Source organism: Aythya ferina (assembly GCF_964211825.1).
Source record: "Aythya ferina genome assembly, chromosome: 3".
Lineage (NCBI taxonomy): Eukaryota > Metazoa > Chordata > Aves > Anseriformes > Anatidae > Aythya > Aythya ferina.
In genome coordinates, this window is record NC_140298.1 from 108,196,879 (window position 1) to 108,215,997 (window position 19,119).

General features: G+C 35.5%; 1 protein-coding gene across 1 annotated transcript; it reads right to left on the reverse strand.

Moving 5' to 3' along the window:
• Positions 1-1,829: 1,829 nt before the first annotated feature.
• RAD51AP2 (RAD51 associated protein 2) lies at positions 1,830-9,743 on the reverse strand (the record flags this gene model as incomplete). Its single annotated transcript, XM_084512180.1, has 6 exons — positions 1,830-2,129; positions 4,691-4,777; positions 6,644-6,784; positions 6,866-7,860; positions 8,278-8,336; positions 9,084-9,743. The coding sequence occupies 6 exons, from the start codon at positions 9,741-9,743 to the stop codon at positions 2,011-2,013; spliced, it is 2,061 nt and encodes a 686-aa protein (XP_084368306.1). The 3' UTR covers positions 1,830-2,010.
• Between the last annotated feature and the right edge of the window lie 9,376 nt (positions 9,744-19,119).

Below are 19,119 nucleotides of genomic sequence, written 5' to 3' on the forward strand. Positions count from 1 at the left end.
AATTAAGCTTTGGTCCATGGTTGGTTGCTATGATTACCTCTTAATATATTACCTTCACAGCCCATAAATTTGGGTTTGTCAGTATTATATTTAATTTGTTTTTTAATTGCTGTTTTGCTTAGCTCTTTAAACTTTTGCACAGTTTAAGACTACTGCTAAAAGAAGAACTTTTTTTTTCTTTTTTCTTTACACTTGTGAACTCCAGAAATATGCTTTGCATTAGTATGGAAAGCCTTAGACCTCCATCATCAAATTTTTAATATTTTTTAAATTTAACTGGCTTAAGACCCAGTTACAGCCAGCTTGAAAAGGATCCCCCAGTGGAGCTGGTGGATGTGGCCTGGCCCTGGAGCCCATGGAGAGCCCCTGCAGGAGCAGGCCCTGGGCTGGAGCTGCAGCCCATGGAGAGGAGCTCACACAGGAGCAGGAGGTCTGTGGGGAACTGCCGCCTGTGGGGGACCTGTGCTAGAGCAGTTTGCTCCTGTGGGATGGACCCCGTGGTATGGAGCCATGTGGGAGCAGTTTTTGAAGAGCTGCTGCCTGTGGGTAGCCCCCACAGGATCAGTTCAGGAAGGATGGCATCCCGTGGGAGGGACCACACTTGGAGCAAGGGTAGAGAGGGACTGTGAAAGAACAGTGGAGACGAAGTGTTAGGGACTGACCCCAACCCCTCATCCCTGTTTTCCTGAGCTACTTGGGGAAAGGAGATAGAAGAGGGTGGATGGAGGGAAGCTGGTTTTAGTTTGCTTTTAGTTCTCACTACTCTAGTCTGATATTGGTAGGCAATAGATTACATTAATCTCCCTTATGCTGAGTCTGTTTTGCTCTTGATGGTACTTGTTGAGTGATCTCCTTGTCCTTATCTCAGTCCATGAGTCTTTTTTCACCATATTTTCTCCCCCTGTTCCTTTGAGGACGGGGAGTATGAGAGCAGCATGATGGAGCAGCATGATTTCACAGGTAGCCACAGGTATGAAATCACTACAGTAAATTTTACTGTATAAAATTATTTTTTAGAGCAGGTAAACAGCACTTACTATGTCTTTTGGACAACTTGTGGTCCACAGATAGCAATTTAGAATCCCTTGTTTTAGATACATCTCTTCCCAGAAACAAATGTTTATCTGATATTTTTACTATTTCATAGGAGAATAACAGAAATATAAACTGAATTATAAAATTTTCTTAAAAGTTATTACCTCATTAATTTCTCTCAACATTGTGTACTAAATTTCTTTTTCTTATTTAGGTCCCTATGAGATCAGCATCCTGATATATTTACTGTAAGACATATTCTGAGGTTTCGTCTAATTAGATTCAACCATGTAGTGATTTATTCTTTGCAATATTGTTGTAAATTCCATAGACCCAATAGAATTCTACAGATTCTATAGGATAATTGATAGGATTTATGGATGTGTTTCCCTATCAATTCAGCTTGCTCAGCTTTCTTCATGTCAGATGCTACAAAGCATTAATATGTGCTGGGGTTTATCATCATTGCAATCACTGCAGTTGAAGTTTTCTTTGTCTAATGGGACAAGTGCATGGTCCTGAAAATAAGTCAGAGGAAACAAAGCCTAAAACATAACCTTCCTGTTTAGTAATCTAAATGTATCTTCCTGGAATTTTCCCCTACACCTCTGTAAATATTTGTAACATTTCCCTTTAAAAATACTCATTGAGTTTTAAAACTATATAATCATACCTATATAAACATTCCAATAGATGATGAATACGTCACTTTTTATTAATATCACATAAACTTTAAAACGTTCCCGTCTTTCCATTAACATTTCTACTAGTAAACATTAATCATAAATCCCTTTGCTATTAAATACTCACAGAAGAATTCCTAAATAAATCATGAACAAGTACTTGATATTAATACCTTAAAAAAACATAAGGCACAAAGATCAAACTATCAACATGGCAACTTAGCATAAAAACATTTCATCAGCTTTCAGGCAGAGTGTTTCCATGTGAAGACTGGTAAGAGAACCCAGTAAGTCATTTCAGATAAGGATGAAGCTTCTGGGGTCTAGCTTTTCTTGACAGACCAATCCTGATGGGGCCCTTGCATGTTTTAAGAGGCTGTACTCTTGCAACTTCATGTGACAGAAAGTATCCTATAAAAAAAAAAAAAAAAAAAAAAAAAAAAAGAGAGAGAGAGAGAGAGAAATAAAACCAGAATTCCATATGATATTCACCAGAAATGCATACGGACAAGACATGTAAATTACATGAATTACATAAATGAACATCTCATTCCTTTCAAATCTCCATTTTATTCAACTGTAGTGTCTAACATATTCTTTTTGCTTGAAGTTGAAATCGTAATAGCTGGGTCATGCTCACATTCTTTTTAATTAGAAGTATCCTCAATCTAACATTGAAAAGAAACTTTCCTAATATACTAGCAGGTCACATAGCAATTAGCATTGTGGGAGAGGGGTGATATACCAAGAGGACAATGCTTGGATACTTACTACAAGTCTGAGGGGTTTAGATATGCAATTCCAAATTACCATGGGAGTTATTACTCCACTGGTGATACTAATCATAATGACTCTTCTTGTGTCACTTTTTTTTTTTTTTTTTTTTCCACCAAGTAGGATAGAAGGATGTTGATTTTCTGTTTCACAGTTTATTAGGTAAGGTATACACCATGTGGTAACCTGGAGCATGATTTAGTCATGCTTTAGAAGATATTCTGGTTTGCATACAACAGTACATTCCGTGCAGGAGAATGAAAGACCATGACCTTGTAAATTAAAGATTAGGACAATAAGGCATCTAGAAGAAGTAACAATCATGCAAGAAGGAAGGTGTCAAATTTCAGGACTTTTTCCAGTTTTATTTCCATGCTTCTATGAACAGAGGAAGCAGTGAGCAGTTAGCTAGTATATCAAATAGTGAGTCCATCAGAGCCTTAGGCAAGCACCAAAATTTTAAATGATGGGATGAGGAAAAAAAAAAAAAAGTCAATGATGAGATAGTACTGCCAATGTATCTTTTATAAGACTCGTAAGAGTCAGGTGGAAGAGGAACTGCATGCACTAAAAGTCAATCAAGTACTATGGGCTTATATGCAGCCAATAAAGCATGGTAGTTCTGAAACCATGAAGAATTGTAAAACTGCTGATGTGTAAATCTTCTTGTCCCACTCAGGTATCTCCTTTCGCAAATAGTCACAGTTTTGAAGGCAATGGTCACTTCATGTGACCAAACAGTGGGGTGTAAAACAAAGAACTTACTGCTGCCAGAAAGCATCAAACCTGTACTTCCTAACTTCTTTCTTCTAAGTGCAGGAACAATATGCTGGGTTATACCACAGAGCTTTGCCAACTGAACTTTATAAATTAAGAGGCTTAATAGCATAGCAGAAAAAAAAAGAGTTCTCACACCCAAAATACATAAACAATTCAAATCATGTAGGAAGATACTCAAACATTCCATACTGTCTATTGACTGAGAATGATGAAGACGTGAACATGAAATTTTTTTCAGCTCCTTCCACTGGAAGTTTATTAGGTTTCTGTTGATTCTGACAGGTACTGGAAATAAGGTATAGTGGTTTAGAAATGTGCTACTGTCCTAGAAATCCAGCCAATTACTGTTAAGGTTTGTTTCCAAACCTTTCTAGAGATGGGAACTTAAAAAAGACTAGGAAGTGATGTAGAGGAAGTAATTGCTAGTAATAGCAAGACAGAAATTGTATGTTTTTCTCTTCCTCTGGCCTTTTGACCCAAAGTAACAGGGGAAGAAGAGAAGACAATCCAGTTGTAGTCATCTTCTGATCTTTTGCAGAAGTAAGCAAGCTTCAACACCATCTGAAAAAAGCTTTTAAGAAGATTAAAAAAAATACAGCCATATTCTTTGTAACATTTTGAATTCAGCATATGAAATAATATCACATGATACCTTCAGTTAAAAAAAAAAAAAGTGGGAACAAAAAAAAAAAAAAACACAAAACATCAGAGGTGATCTGTAAACATTCAAGATTATTGGTCTCATTATTTCACAGAATGGCCTGAAAGAAGGAAACAACTTTCTGAATTCTGAGAACAGCAAAGTGTGCATCAGTTTAAGAGTTTAAGATATGAAATAAAGGTGAAAATATCTATACATAATTTGCCTTAGTGAAATAAGTGCTATCTATAGCATTGTCCTACAAAGTTTTGACATTTAATTTCAAAATAAACTGATAGTCTTGTTTTACTGAATGTTTCCAAGCATTAGAAAAACTGTAAAAACAGGCTTTTTGAAATTCTAATAGAAACATTGCCTATATCTTTTCGGATTTTCTTTCATGAGCTGTCCAACACCACATCTCTTCCTAGAAAAGTATAGCAAATCATATTCTTATTTGTTTTAGCTGTATCAAAACAACTGAAGCTTGAAGATGCTTGTTCCAAATAGTTTAAAAAAAAAAAAAAAAAGGCAAAGGAAACCCCACATTTTTTGATTTTTTCTCTTTACCCATAGCATAAAATGGCTTATCTGCATGACTTGCTCTGTGACCAAAGCCAAAGATAAGACAGCTTTCTAGTAGCTTGTAAGTTAAAGGGAGAGTGAAAGAGAGAGAAAGAGAAGAGAAAGCTAAATAGGGAAGAAACAAATAGTATTTCAGAAATGAGTTTATTAGCACTGCTATTTGTGGTATAAATAACTGAAAAAATATTCTTACCTCCCTCTTTCTGTAAATTATAATTTTGTTCCCTCGAAAGCACGCAGGACAAAAAAGCAGGGTCCCATGTGTACGGCATTTTATAAGCTGAATCAAAGTAGCATTAAAGTAAAAGCATGAATACAACATTGAAGATTTTTAACTAAATTTAAAAACAAAAAATTAATTTTGTTTCAACTATTTGTTAATGTGTGGTTCTTGAGGATGTAAGTAAAAAAAATATGTACATGTCATGGGAAATATTAATAAAGCTGCAAAGTCTCACTCTCAGAGGCCTGTCAAAAGCTATCTGTACACCTCATTAACTCTTTGTATAGATACAATGATGCAGTCTTTAATCCTGTGATTATACGTGTTCTCCACTTGGATGCTCTTAATCCAGACTCAGACAGAGGAGTGATCACCTTGTGAACAATTAATCTGGTATCTCTTTAGGTTTTCATTCTCTGGGACAAGGCATGCAGCTGTAACTTGCAGCACATTATACTGTTGAAACCCCACTGAACAGAATTTCCTCCCGGGGTTTTCAGTGACACTCTTCTATTGTTTCGTTCTAATTACCTTCACAAAACCCCTGTGATCTTTGCTTTATAAATTTAGAGCTGAGTCCCTGGGAAATTGATTTCAGATGCTAAATCTGAAATGGCCATGTTTTTATCTGTGAATTTACCAAATTATGTCCAAAGTTTAGCTGTCATTGATTTAATTTGCAGCTGTGAGAACTCATCAATTCTTCATCCTGAATTTCAAAACCAAAATCTTATAAGCATGTTGTTTGAAAACTGAATAATTTACCTATCATATGGGAGCTATTTGGAGCTATAAGGTACTGTATTCAACTGACTTTCTTCTTGGTTTCCAGAATCATAAATGAGGTGCATATGCTTCCTTCATTCTGGATGGGAAAAGGTCTTTCAAAATAGTTTGCTATACAAGGAATGAAGTAGGCAAGGAAGTGCTTATGGAAATGCCTTTAGAAAGATTAAATGCAGAATATGTTTAGAAAACATCTTCAGTGCTTCAAAATGCCTCCACCAACACAGCCCAGAATTAACTGTTCAGGACAAATAGCTTAGAGAAATGTGTTATGAGAAGTAAGCAAGGATCACCCATGACAAGTAGTGCCTATGGCTCATGAGCATACTCAAATATATCTTTATTGATTTTACCTCAGTTAAACTGCCTATCTTCCCAAAGTATTTTGTTGTTCAGTAAATTGAACCTATTCAATTGAACATCAATGACAGATGCCACACATGTAAATGTTGCAAGACTAGCTTTTATGTGTTTCTCAGTCTGAAACAAAACCGAGAGATTTAACAAGTGACTGCCACCACTGATCACCTAACTCCAAACAATATTTTCCTGAATATTCCTCTCCTTTATTTTGTGAGCATTCTACTCTTCCATGTTCTCAGAGAAAACAGACTTCTGAATATTATGTAAAATTCATTTTGAAAAGGTGAAGTTGATTTCCATAACAGTAAAAAACATTTCAGTAGAACACATTGGTTGTAAGGGAACAGTCATCTCCTTTATGCATATTGTTTTTATCTATCATGTACTAATTGAGCCTGTTCTCTCTATAAATGTGCATCTTACGGAGTCCATGACATTTTTGGGGATTTTAAGGATTATTATGATGAAGTTTAAGACAAAAGAGATAATCTATAATAGAATATGCATTAAGGCAAGTTTGAGATTGGCTGGCTGAATTCCAAACTACAACTGCTACTACACAGTGTGCAGCAGCAGTACCAGTGTGGTTGTTTTGCATTTGACTGGTTATTCATAGGGGACCTTTGGTCCCACAAACATTGTACAATTCAATGAAAACTCAGCTGTTGTTACAGATTTTTTTTTTCAGCTAGGAAATGTAGTGTTAGAGAAATACAAATATCTGCCTAAAAATGTATATTTGTTTATTGACAGCTAGTAATTCCATGTGCTTACCTTCTGCAATAGGTGAATGTAGCAATTCTTCACTTAGCAGTCTTGAAATGCAGTACTCCTTAGGTGCATCTTGGTCTTCATTTTCATGTGATATTTTTTCATTAAATGAACTTTCATCACTGTCAGTTATGTTTTGCCCTTCTATAGTACCACAGACAGGAGAAGAAACACAGGTTTTCTTTTGATTTTTTTCATTTTTTTCTTTTCTTTTCATTTCATTTTCATTTTCATTTTCATCTATCCCCTCAGAATTACTTAATGCACAATAATTGTTATGTGCGTTTGTTTCCACACTAGATAAATTGTTTTCGTTTCCCTTGCTAATTTCATGAAACATATGTAGCTCTTCTAGCACTAAATCAAATTTCCTCTTCAGTTCAAATTCATATGTGATTTTATTTTCTGAAGGTAAATACTCATCTTTTACGTCTTCAAGACACCCATTGTTCATTACAGATAAATGCATTTTTAATTTCTCTTCTGCAGCAATGAATGTTTTAGATTCATCTTCTGAATATGACATAATCAAGTCATTCATTACACTCTCACATTGACTTTCATTAGTTACATACATTTGTTCATCACTTATCTCTTCCTGTTCTTTTACATATTCAAGATGTTTCAAAGTTGTTGCCTCTAAACTGACAGCATTATTTGTCTGAATATGTCCTTGTAAAGAAAAATACACTGTTTCTTTAGCCTGTAATTGGAAGTATATATCTGTTACAGTAGGACTTCCTGTGGATAGATCGTGCATAGTGGCATGATTTTTTTCATATTGGTTTTGTTTGTCTGCGCTTAAGGAACTCCTGAAATGTCCATTGTCACTTACTACTCCATCTTTACTGATAAAAGTGCTGCTATACACTGGTGAAGTGATAGACTGGTAACCACTTAAGGGACTAACAAATATATTTCCAGAACTTAAATAAGCATTTGGAAAGTATACAATTTTTTTTTCATTGGCTAAATGTAAGCTGTATGCATCTATTTCTTTGCAATACTCAGGTTTGTTTGTTTGACTGTCTTGTAACACGAGAGAGCTATATTTTTCCATGGTTCTATTTGACTGTTCATGTAAAGCTAAAACATCTTTTGATTTATCAGACAAATTATCAATGTTTTCTGACCTACTGATAGTGTTTTCTTCAGTAGTCATTCTTTTGACAGAATTATATTGATTTACAAGCAGGAGCTGGTCAAAGTCTTCAAAATCACTATTAAGAGGAATTTTTTTGTATGTGTCAAAAATTGGAAGAGTTTTTTTAGAAAGAAAATTATGTGAACTTATTTGCAACTTTGGGGATTTAAAATATTTCTGGCTATCAGCCTTTACGTAATTAAAAGTACCCAAGTATTTATTCATCTTATATATAACTCCGTTTGTAGACTTTATGCAATTTCTAAATCCAGTTGTTTCATGTTTTTTATTGTCATTTAAAACAAAAGGCAAAGCTGTAAGTCTTTCTCTATGAAAAGAGCTGTAGAACATTTTCTTCAATATGTTCTTTGCTTGTTTTATTGTAGTTACTAATATTTGCTGATTTGAACATTTATTATTTACCTTTTCATATTTAAGTTGTGAATAGGCAGGAAGGTAACTCAAAAATCTAAGATTTGCTCTTATCAGATACTGTGTTTTTGTGATTTTGCAGCAAAATATCTTCTCTGGTGAAGAACAATCACAATTGCCCTGCAGCAAAATAAGGGACTTAGAAACTAAAATTTGCTTTTTCATATCCTTTTTGTGACCAACAGACACTAAATAGATGCTAAGAAATCTTTCATTCACTCTGGACAAGAGGTGGTCCTTTCTAAGACATCTTCCCCTAAGTAATCCCCTTTTTTGGTCATGAAAGAGTATCCCTCTGTTTAGGAAAGTGGATGTTTCATCATCTGAAGTTCTAGAAAAATGTCTTCTCTGGTATTCATTATGCAATTCAAAACTAATGGTATTCTCAAATTTAGATTTTACAATGCCTGGGTAAGTTTCATATTTTTTATAAAAGTCTGTGTTTTGCCTCAGATTACTATCTGTGCATGAATTTAGCTGAACTTGCTTTCTGCCACATGAAGGATGTTTCTCCACTCTCATGAACTTCCCTTCAGTTGGTAATAAAGCCTTTTTCTTATTGAAAAAGGAAGCAAGAATTGTCTTTCGTAGTTTCAGCTTCAGATGCTTTGAAACAATTGCCAGCAAACAAATGCGTGTTTTATTGTTGTGGCTCCTACTGATATTGCTCTTTACTAGCTCTTGAATATAACACTGGTCGTTTAATGTTTCACAGGAATGAAAGCAATGTAGAATACCATCAGCCTGACACTTGGGTATATCTTTATGTAAAGATTCAGTCCATGTCCTGAATGCTCCAAATAACAAGTTTTGAAATGAAAACCTTAATTTAAACCATTTCTTTCCCCTCACTATATTAAAACTCACTTTTTTATCTGGAAAATTCTGCACAATAATGGTTGTAAAATTACTTTCAAATATGATGTTTTTAGTTAAATATCTTTTGAAATCAAGTATTTCTTTTGTAGATAGTTTTGATGCTGCTTCATGCAATCTAATAGCAGCATTGGAATTATGCGGACCATAGTGAATGTCTAACTTATTTTTCTCTAATGCCTCTCTTGCTGTGAGAATGCTTTTTTCTATATTAAATGTTATCCTGTTATGACTGTTCTTCTTCCCCAATCCCTTCAAAATATCCATACTGCTGCTAACTTTCTTGTTCTGAACTTTTTTAGCACTAATGTAAATGTGGATCCTTGACTCCTGGTCATCTTCACTATCTGATTTCTCCAGCATCTTATCTTTAAAATCACTTTCAGCAAATATTTGATTACATTCAATATCTGTGCTGATACCTCTGAAATAATTTGCAGATGCTTTGTCTTCTTCTGCCCAAGCACTGTACTCTTGTTCGCTAACCAACTGGTAATTCTTTTCTTTACATTCAGAACCAACAGACAATGCTTTTCCAATGCTTTCATCGTTTTCCAGATTTTGGTTTCCTATCTCAGATATTTTTTGCACACCATTTATCTGTTTAGATGGCATCAAAGATGGTTGGTCGTTAGGAGTCTTCCCATCCATCTCCTCCTGTCTAGTTGATGGCATTTTATTATTTATTTTATTTGAAATACTAGGAAAATGAAATTTGTTTTCTTTCATTAAAAAATTGGGAATTTCCAGTGGCTGTATACTTTTAAAAATTTTTGATGTTGGAATTACATATGAATTGTATTTTTCTTTATTATCTCTTTCTGTAGTAGTTTGATGACCATTACTGTAATAATCTTTGTTTTCTGTACTGCATACTTTTTCCAGAAAAATATTTTTCTCACGTTCTATCTGTGAAAGCGCAGAACTGGTACCACATAAAAATGGAACTTGCAGAAGTTGATATTGTCTCCACCTTTTATCAGAGACAGACCTATGACTTAACATTTCCATCTGAAATAAATCCCTGCTTAAAGGTGTAACTGAACAGTTTTGTTTAAGCTCATTATCATCTTTTATTTTATTTTGTTCTATATTGTTGTCCTGAAGCACTTGGGTGGGATTTAGTGCCTGTAAATTTTTGCATGTGTTAGTAGCACTCCACACACTGCAAAACTCTGTTTCAAGAGGCTGTTTATACACATTCAAAGAAATGCTATCTTGTACAATATCTTCATCTTCATTTTCAGGACTCTGTCTTTTGGTGGACAGTTTATTTTCTAATACTCTACATCTTTTACTATTACAAGTTTGAAAATGGGAAAATTCTCTCACACAATTTTTTCTTGCTCTATCACAACTTTCCTTTTCTAATGCCCAGCTGTTTTGTCTTTCTGATAAATATGCAGGCTCATTTGGTGGTGTCTGATACCTGTTAACACAGCAGATGCTTTGTTCTAACTTTTGCTGCTCCTCTTCCTCTATGTTTTTTTGATTACTTTCTGTTTTATCACACTTTGGATGTAAGTAGTATTCAGTTTCATTTTGTGATACAGATAAAAATGTTTGAGTACATGTGTTTTCCATGCTCAGAAAAATTAGCTGTATACTTGTGGAGACAGTCCTGCAAATTAAAGAAATATTGGAGCGTTAGGCATGCATGATCTTTTAATGATTTCCAAAATGTACAGAATATAAATTAGTAATTCTATTATACATACATGTTACCATGCTGATATTTGTTCTGTATGCATGACAGAAATAAAGACAGGATCACTGGAAATAATTTAAAAACAAGACCTAAAATTTAATAGAGATTATTTAACAAAGCTGCAGATGCATACAAAATTAAAATGGGTGGTGATGATTTCACTGTGTCAACAAGTTAAAGAACATTTTTCATGTATTTGTCACACTGCAATTTGAGTAAAATTGCAAAATGAGTACTGAGAACAAATTTGAAGAAAATAATGCTCACTGATGAACTCTTCAGAATCTGGGGAGGGGGTCCTTTAAAGTTGTTAAAAGCTGACATGAATAGCTAGCTTTGTCTTCATTGTTGGATAATTTGTAATGTGGAGCTGTAACTATGTTTTTCAAAAATACTCAGGTATGTCAAAACACTGTATGTGTCTTCATGTACAAAGAAACAGTGTTGTAGAAGGTACCTATCCAGATCATTACATATACTAGCATACATGATGTTTAGCTCCATGCCCCTTCAAAATAAAAGCACACAGACGATATATTTACAAACTGGTATTCTAGGTACTGTGTGGAACATAATTTGAACAAAGTGACATTTCATGTATTGATAGAGGGAATTTATTATTTCTTGAAATGCAAATAACTATCAATAAACTATAGGTTTAAAAACATGTAAGATAAATGCATATGCTTCTATATTATATACAAAATAATATATTAAACATATTATATATTTTAATATATTAACTACAATTAAGTTCTCCAAATGTCAGGAACTTTTTTAGGGTGGTTATCTAGGTAAGCAGCAAACACAATTAACAGACTGATTCTGTTACCTCTGAGCAACCCAGTCACCGTGCAGACCTGACCTCCAAGAGCCAACGCGAAGGAGCTCATAATGTTTCATTAAGTATATAATTGAGAAAACTTTATTTATTTTTCTTAACCCAGAGTGCATGATTGAAAAGATCAAGCAGCATTCCTAATCAGTCAGGTTTACGTATTTAATGGCACACGTAGAGTAAATAAATAGATAAATAAATAAATAAAGTGAGGATACTCCTGTGAAATGCAGAGGAACCAAACGCCCAGGCAACTTGTGGCTTTCCATCCGAGGCTCTCCCCCTCCCTGAGGAGGGTTCCCCTTGCTGCAGGCGACGGGTTCCCTCGTCCTGCCCCCTCCGTCCCTGCCTCTCCCCCCTGCTTTCGTTTATCCTCTGACAAACCTTTTTATATATTTATTTTTAAGTCTTTCACGGAGACCGCCTCCAGGAGCGGTCTCGCTCCTGTCCCGCAGCCCCGGTCCCTCGACGCTCCCGCCCCGCGCACCCCTCAGCGCCCACAGGAACCCACAGGAACCCACCGCGGCGGCACCCCTCGGCCGCCCTCTTCCTCCCCGGGCTCTGAGCGCCCCGCACCGGGGCTGCCCTCGGGGCAGGGGGCACTTCGAGCTGGGAACCTGGCCAAGCGACCCCGGGACAACGACAACGACCCGCTCGGTCCGTGGCGGCCCCACCGCCCGCCCCGTCGCCTCAGGGCGGCCAGAGCCTCTGAAGGCGGGAAGAATCCCTCCGCCCGACAGAATCGTTTCACACCCGTTCTCCTCAGAATCCGAGTCTCCCTCCGCCCGGAGGAAAAAGTCCGGTGGCAGCCTCAGGTTCCCAGCCGCTGTGAGGAGGGATGGCCACAAGTACAAGTTTTGGTGCCTGAGCAAGGCGATGGTGCTGATCGAACAGCACCCAGGCAGTTATTTCTACAAGCTTTCTTCTAACTTGCGTAATTCCAAAAGCAAGAGGCTCTGTGTATGCGAACCCTCACATCCAAAGCTTTTCTTCACAATTCTTCTCTTGATATATGGAGAGCAGAAAAGACACTGTTTCCTTTATCTCTTTTCCCACAGTAGCAAGCATTGATTAAGGCAACAACCTTATTCCAAAAATACCAGATATTCATACAGCTTTCTACTTCTGAATTAGGCATCTTCTATTCTCCTGCTGAAATTCCTTTAAGAATGGTTATTTTTTTTTTAAGTGCACTCTAAACCAGCTGGTTGCTTTGACACCATTAAGGACTGACAGTAAAAATATTAATATCTTCAGGGCCTTTTGCCAAAAAAATATTTTTGTTAAAGTTTATTTCCATGCCACAGTGACCAGGTCCTCTGAAGCCCACCAGATCCAGTGCACCTGGCAGTAGACATTGCACTTAGGAACTGTACGAAACTGAGCCTTAAAATAGCTTTCTTTTCAGTATTCCTCCTTTTGTAAATAAATCTGGCTTATATCTGCTTTCTAATATTCAAGAAATAATATTAATTGAATCAATCTTTAGTTAATAAGATATGGTTACTGTCTGTGTTTAAGTAACAAATAATCTCACTGAAATCAATTAAATTACACTCATATTTTAAAGTACTTACAACACCATATGGAATGAAGTTCATGATATGAACTAGAAATAAGATTTTAAGGCATGCAAGAGAACAGCAGGATCACCACAGCACTTGTGTGTGCTATTCCCTTGCATTAGAGAAGCATCAAGGTGGCATTCCTGGAAGACAAATTATTGTATTTTTCTGAAGCAGAAAAGTTATCGTGTTCACAGTGCTTTCTCACATCTTCTGAGTGGAATAGCTCCTCGCTTGCCTGCTGATGTGAATTCCCTCAGCATGCTTGGTGGGTTGCAGGTAGATAGGAGTTGGTTTAAAATTGTTCATCGTCTCTGAACAGTGAAAACAACAAGGATTACATGAAAAATAGAGAAGACTGCTTTTCCTTGCAACTACACCACGATAAATCAAGATTGATTATTAAAGTCTTTTCTTTTGTTTCACACCTGTGGCTTATTTTGTTGTATACAACTTAGATAGCTATCATAAACTGACAGACTTCCATTGAAGCGTATTTTGCACTCTTCAATTTTCAAATTATGACAAAAAATATCCATACTACTTGATTACTGATATTACAAACTGGATACAGCGTATTTCTACAGATGGAGCAGGAAAAAGACATAATGATTTTCCTCACTACCAACTTCAGTAATATGTTAATATTATATATTTATATGTATATTTATATGTAAACACCACTTCACAATTTAGTTCTAGAATCTTTATAATTTCAAAAATTTTACTTTCTGTTGAATGATTATATCTCCATATGTCTCTCATATAACCTTTATTGTACTATGTTTGGAAGTTGACTAATTGGGTTCAACAAAGAAGTTTCTGATGCAGTGACCAACTTCAGAGATACTCCTCTACTTCAAACTAGTGTTTAAAACATTGGCTTTGTAGCACACTCACCCTCTCTCAAAATAGAAAAGCAAACTATTATAAAATTATAAAAGCAAACATGGCAAATTATTATAAAATAAAGGTCAGGAACAAATAAAAGTCAGGAATAAATACTATGAGATTAAGTCAAATATAAACAGACAGTAACAAAATATAATGATACTAGTCTATGTGATCTGTAAGACACTAAAATTTGACAATTGAATTGCCAAGTGAAACAGCATAATGTTGCTTAACTCCTTTTTCTCAGTTTGGCTGTGCTAGCTTAATGACCGCCCTTGTAATTAAACTGCATTTTAAGAATGAACTTCAAGTCTGTTGTAATCTTTTGTATTTCTGTTATGAATTGTAATGCAAAAAAATCCACTGAAACTAGTTCACCTTGTAACACTGGTTCATTAGGGTTAATAATTAAGATTCCAAAAGTAATATTATTCTTCAGTAGCAAATTATTTTATTACCATATTCCACCTTTTTCAACATTAAAAAGTTGCATTTGACACTCATGAACATGAAAATTAGCATTCTTAGAATATGTATTTTACAAATTAACTTTTTTCAATATTTTACTGTCACACATGTAACACAAGCACCTCATCATTAAAAGTATCCATGAAAAGAGTTGCTGTGTGAAAATACTTCATATGCTTTCTATTTCAACTGCTGCTGTGCACCTCTAACTCACTTATTTCCTATATATCCATGTCATTTTGTAATTGTTTAAATAAAGACTTCCACTGTTCCCCATGTTCCTGATTAATCCATATTCTCTCCAATAGTTAATGCTTAGCTGTTAAGCTTTTTCTCCTAAATGTTCCTTGGTAGAATAAAGATAGAACTTCAACTACCCCCAGTGTACTTGCAATCATACGGAATACCACATTTCATCATATACCTTAAATCCATATTCTCAGCAGTGCTCATATTCACAAATAAACAAAAAAAAACACATCATATAGGATCATATAAACAAAAACCATCATATTACACTAAGTTTCTATCAGCTTCCACATGTATGCAACAGTTCTTTGAGAAGAGAGTAATTCAGCATCTGCTTGTCCCTCAGAGCTGGACCTGGAATAAAAGTGTCTCCAAAATCACAAATTTCATGAACTTATTTAGTGAATATTTACTAAATGCTTGGTAGCATTTCTTGAGACATTATTATTTTTATATTCCAGTAATACTCAAATTTTGATTTTCCTCTTTTTTCTACCATTCTAAATGGTGACAACTATTTTGCAAACAACACTATCTAGCCCTCTTTAAAAAATGAAGCTGCTCCAAAAGGAAATTGTTTTCCCTTTCAGCCTCATAAAGAGATAAATTAAAATAAAAATACTGTTGTAAAGCAAGGGGGTTACAAAGGACCCACTCTTCAACCCTTTGAAAAGAGTTACACACATTGTCTTCCCCCTGCCCTGGTCTAGCAAAGCTCCACAGTGATGACTTGAATTCTTTGAAGATGGTTTGGTGCTCTGCTTTCCACTGATAATAGACTCATCTGTTGTTTTCAAATGGAGCTTTGGGGAATATGAGAAGGACATGCTTAAGATGCATTTAAGAGCTTAAGCCATCCCTATGTAACTGTAGGGTGAATCATCCCCTGTGTTACCCGTTTCTTTTGTCCACTGCAATGAAGTCACTGCTTGACTGCCTCATATCGTATACATTTGACAGCTGTCACTTTGAATAAAAACTGTTGTTCATTGGACTTGATATATTGGACACATTCTCTTCCTATCACCTGATGCACTGTTTGATCATACCGCTCTGTGGCTGTGATCATATCATTCTCTATTATATTAACTCCCTCTACATTCCCAAAGACATTCTCATTTTCCAGCTGAAGTAACTTGTTTGCAGCTTGATTCCAAAACAGAAGCAGCAAAAATATATTTTGTACACAGAGCACTAGGCACAGAGATACAAAGGATCTTCATCCAATTTTACCTGCCACTATCCATCTTATCCACAAAGGAAAACAAAGAAAATAGTTATGCCTGCCAGATAGTTCAAAACTCTTTGTTATAAGTCTACAGTGTTGCTGAATTCAGGTCATACATATCCAAAGGCACTCAGAATGCAGAACCCTTCCTTTCATGCTAGCAAGACAATTAACTCAGTCCATATGATCCCTAAGCCTAACTTATTTTTGTTCAAGATACTGTACACAACATATGTTCGTCTTCACAGAACCATAGAAAAAATTAGGTTGGAAGGGGCTTCTGGAAATCGTCTGGACCAATCTGCTCAGAGCGGAGCCAAGCTTCAAGTTGCATCTAACTTCAATCTTTGATCAAGCTGCTCAGGGCTTTTCCAGTCAAGCTCTGAAAACCTCTAAGGATGGAGATTCCCCAATGCCTCTCAGCTGCTTGATTCAAAAAGCTAGTCATACCACTTTTTTAAAATTTTTATTTTATTTTTAAACAAACCATCTTCATTTTTTCATTGTTGCTATCTTATTTCAGTCTTTATGCTTATCATGCACAGACTAACTAAATTATGTGTGATGCATGAGTAACACACAGTGATTCATTTAGTCTTATAGTAGTATCTATTTCTGATAAAAAGGTAGCTAAGAATAACATTACATACAAAAAAACAACTCTTCAACAAAGCACATGGTGAAGATACACAATATCTACACTTCTGTTTTCCTCTTGAACTCTGTTTACAGTTAAGAAGTTATGTTTCAGAGCTACACTGTAAAGCCACGAGTTAGTCACAGCTACTTATCAGTAGATTTCTATGTCCTTGAAAGTGAGCCTGGTTAACCACAAACACAGCAACCCTTCTGCCATTACCAAAGGAGTATACTGTACAAGTTGCAGGGATTAACTGCTCAGACAGTATCTAAGACAAGTGGAGCCACTTTGGAGGTCATAAAGTATCACAGAAATTCACAGAAAGTGCAGCTTATGTTCGGAAGATGACAGTGTACTATCTGAGTGTGAGCTGTACACCCATAACATTCTGCAAAAGCACATAATCAGCATGCAAAATATCCTTGGGACAACTGAAAAGTTTTGTAGGATAGTTTTCCCTATATTGTTTGCACCTCAATTCCCACATAGGCAAAAGAAAAAGACAACTAAAATAAGTACTGTAGTATCTTAAGGCAATAAAAGCAGTGCAGCCTACTCAGTTTGGTTCCTGAATTCTCACATAAAGGTACTTGTCCAAATGCTTGATGTATCATGGCTTGATAATTTGGGGGTGTTCAGGAGGCAGAAAAATAATGAACTTCTCTCATCAGGGAAATCAGGAAATTTCTGAAGTCTGCTCAGCCACTTCCCATCTACCTTCTTAAGATTTTTGAGATTTTGTTGCTTTTTTCATCAGCAAGAACAGATGACAATTAAGCGTGCAAGATGAAAGTACCTTTTGAAGTGAAAAATCAAAAACTGAAATGCACCTTTGAGTATTGTGCGTTTAGTCTCTACCTAAGGCCATCAAACCTCATATGAAACCAAACTGACGGGCTTGACAGGGCCTTTATTTGTTTTCTCTTTATTTCTGAACAACCTGTGCTGGGAACTATGATGTTCAACATATTCATGAATTATCTGAAAAAGTATGTAAAGCAGATCACAGTTATTAGAGGTAGTCAGTTAGAGCTGATTGTGAAGAATGACAGCACATCCTAAGTGACTACATGATAAAACTCTAGATATTATTACTGATAAATGAGAACTAATATGTAGAAGAAGAAAAAGTAAATTAGCTATATATATTTAGGATACATTTACTAGCTGTTAATACTCAGGAAAAAAAAAAGAAAAAAGATCTGGGGGAACTGGAAGACAATCTCTGAAAACAATAATTCAACATTATCCATCAGTCAGAAAAAGGAAAAAAAATAAAAAGGAAAAAGAAATTATTGGGAAAACATTGCCATACGTTTTTATAACATATGTATAAATCTAAAGATAGTAGTCATCCTATCTGAAAACTAAACTAATATAAACTAAACTAAAATGGTACAATAAGAGTGCTGAATGTAGAAAAAGCAATAGTGATGACCAACAATGCTAAACAACATTCAGATAAGAAAAATAAATAAATATAATAGGACTTCTAACTGAAGAAGGAAAATGATTAAGGAAAACAAGATAGAAGTCTATAAAGTCATTAGTTTTAAAAAGTATCAAGCAGGTAAAAAGAAATGTTTCACTGAAATTTAGAAGTGTTATACTGAGCTATACTCAGGTCAGTCCAGCCTAGCACCCTATCTGATAACAACAAAGAGCTCAGACACTCTGTGAAGACAATAAGAATGGGCTAAAACACGTGCATCTGCTAAGAACAGTCTGCAAACATTTCTAGTTTGGTCCCTGTCTAAGTATTCAGGATTTCCATGGATTTCTTCTCTATATTCAATAGATTTCTCTCCAATCTCCTTTTAAATCCACATACACTTTTAGCACCCATGAAAATCAGGAACAAGGAATTTCACAACTTAAACTTAATGATTTTTAGAGCAATCCCTTTTGTTTATTTGGAAACCTCCCTTTCTCATGTCAAAAGACAGCAAATATTCAGTCCTCACGCACCCCCCTCCCCTTGCCATGCTATTCAATCACGGTTTTTTAAGAACTCTATCATATCCAGCTCAGGGATCTATTTTCCAGATTGAAGAAGGGTCTTATTTGGTTGATCTTAGTACAGAAGCAATTTAAGTACCTTTGATCATCCTTGGTCCCTTCTCCGAGCCTTTTTCAGTTCTACTATATCCATGTATATAAGATGTGGATCACCAGTGTATATAGTGGTCAAGTTAGAGGTGCTTCACATATTTATGCAGTGGCATACTTGTATTCTCTTATTTTCTGGTTTGGTTTTCAGTCCTTTCCTAACAATTTTCAACATTCAGCTTGGTGTGATTTTTGTTATGCTTTGTTTTATACTGTTTTTGTGGCTTTTTTTTTCTTTTTTTTTTTTTTTTTTCTTTTGGCTGCTGCTGAACACTGACATTTTCATTGAACCATCTATCATAAATTGAAGAGCTGGCTTCTGTGCAAT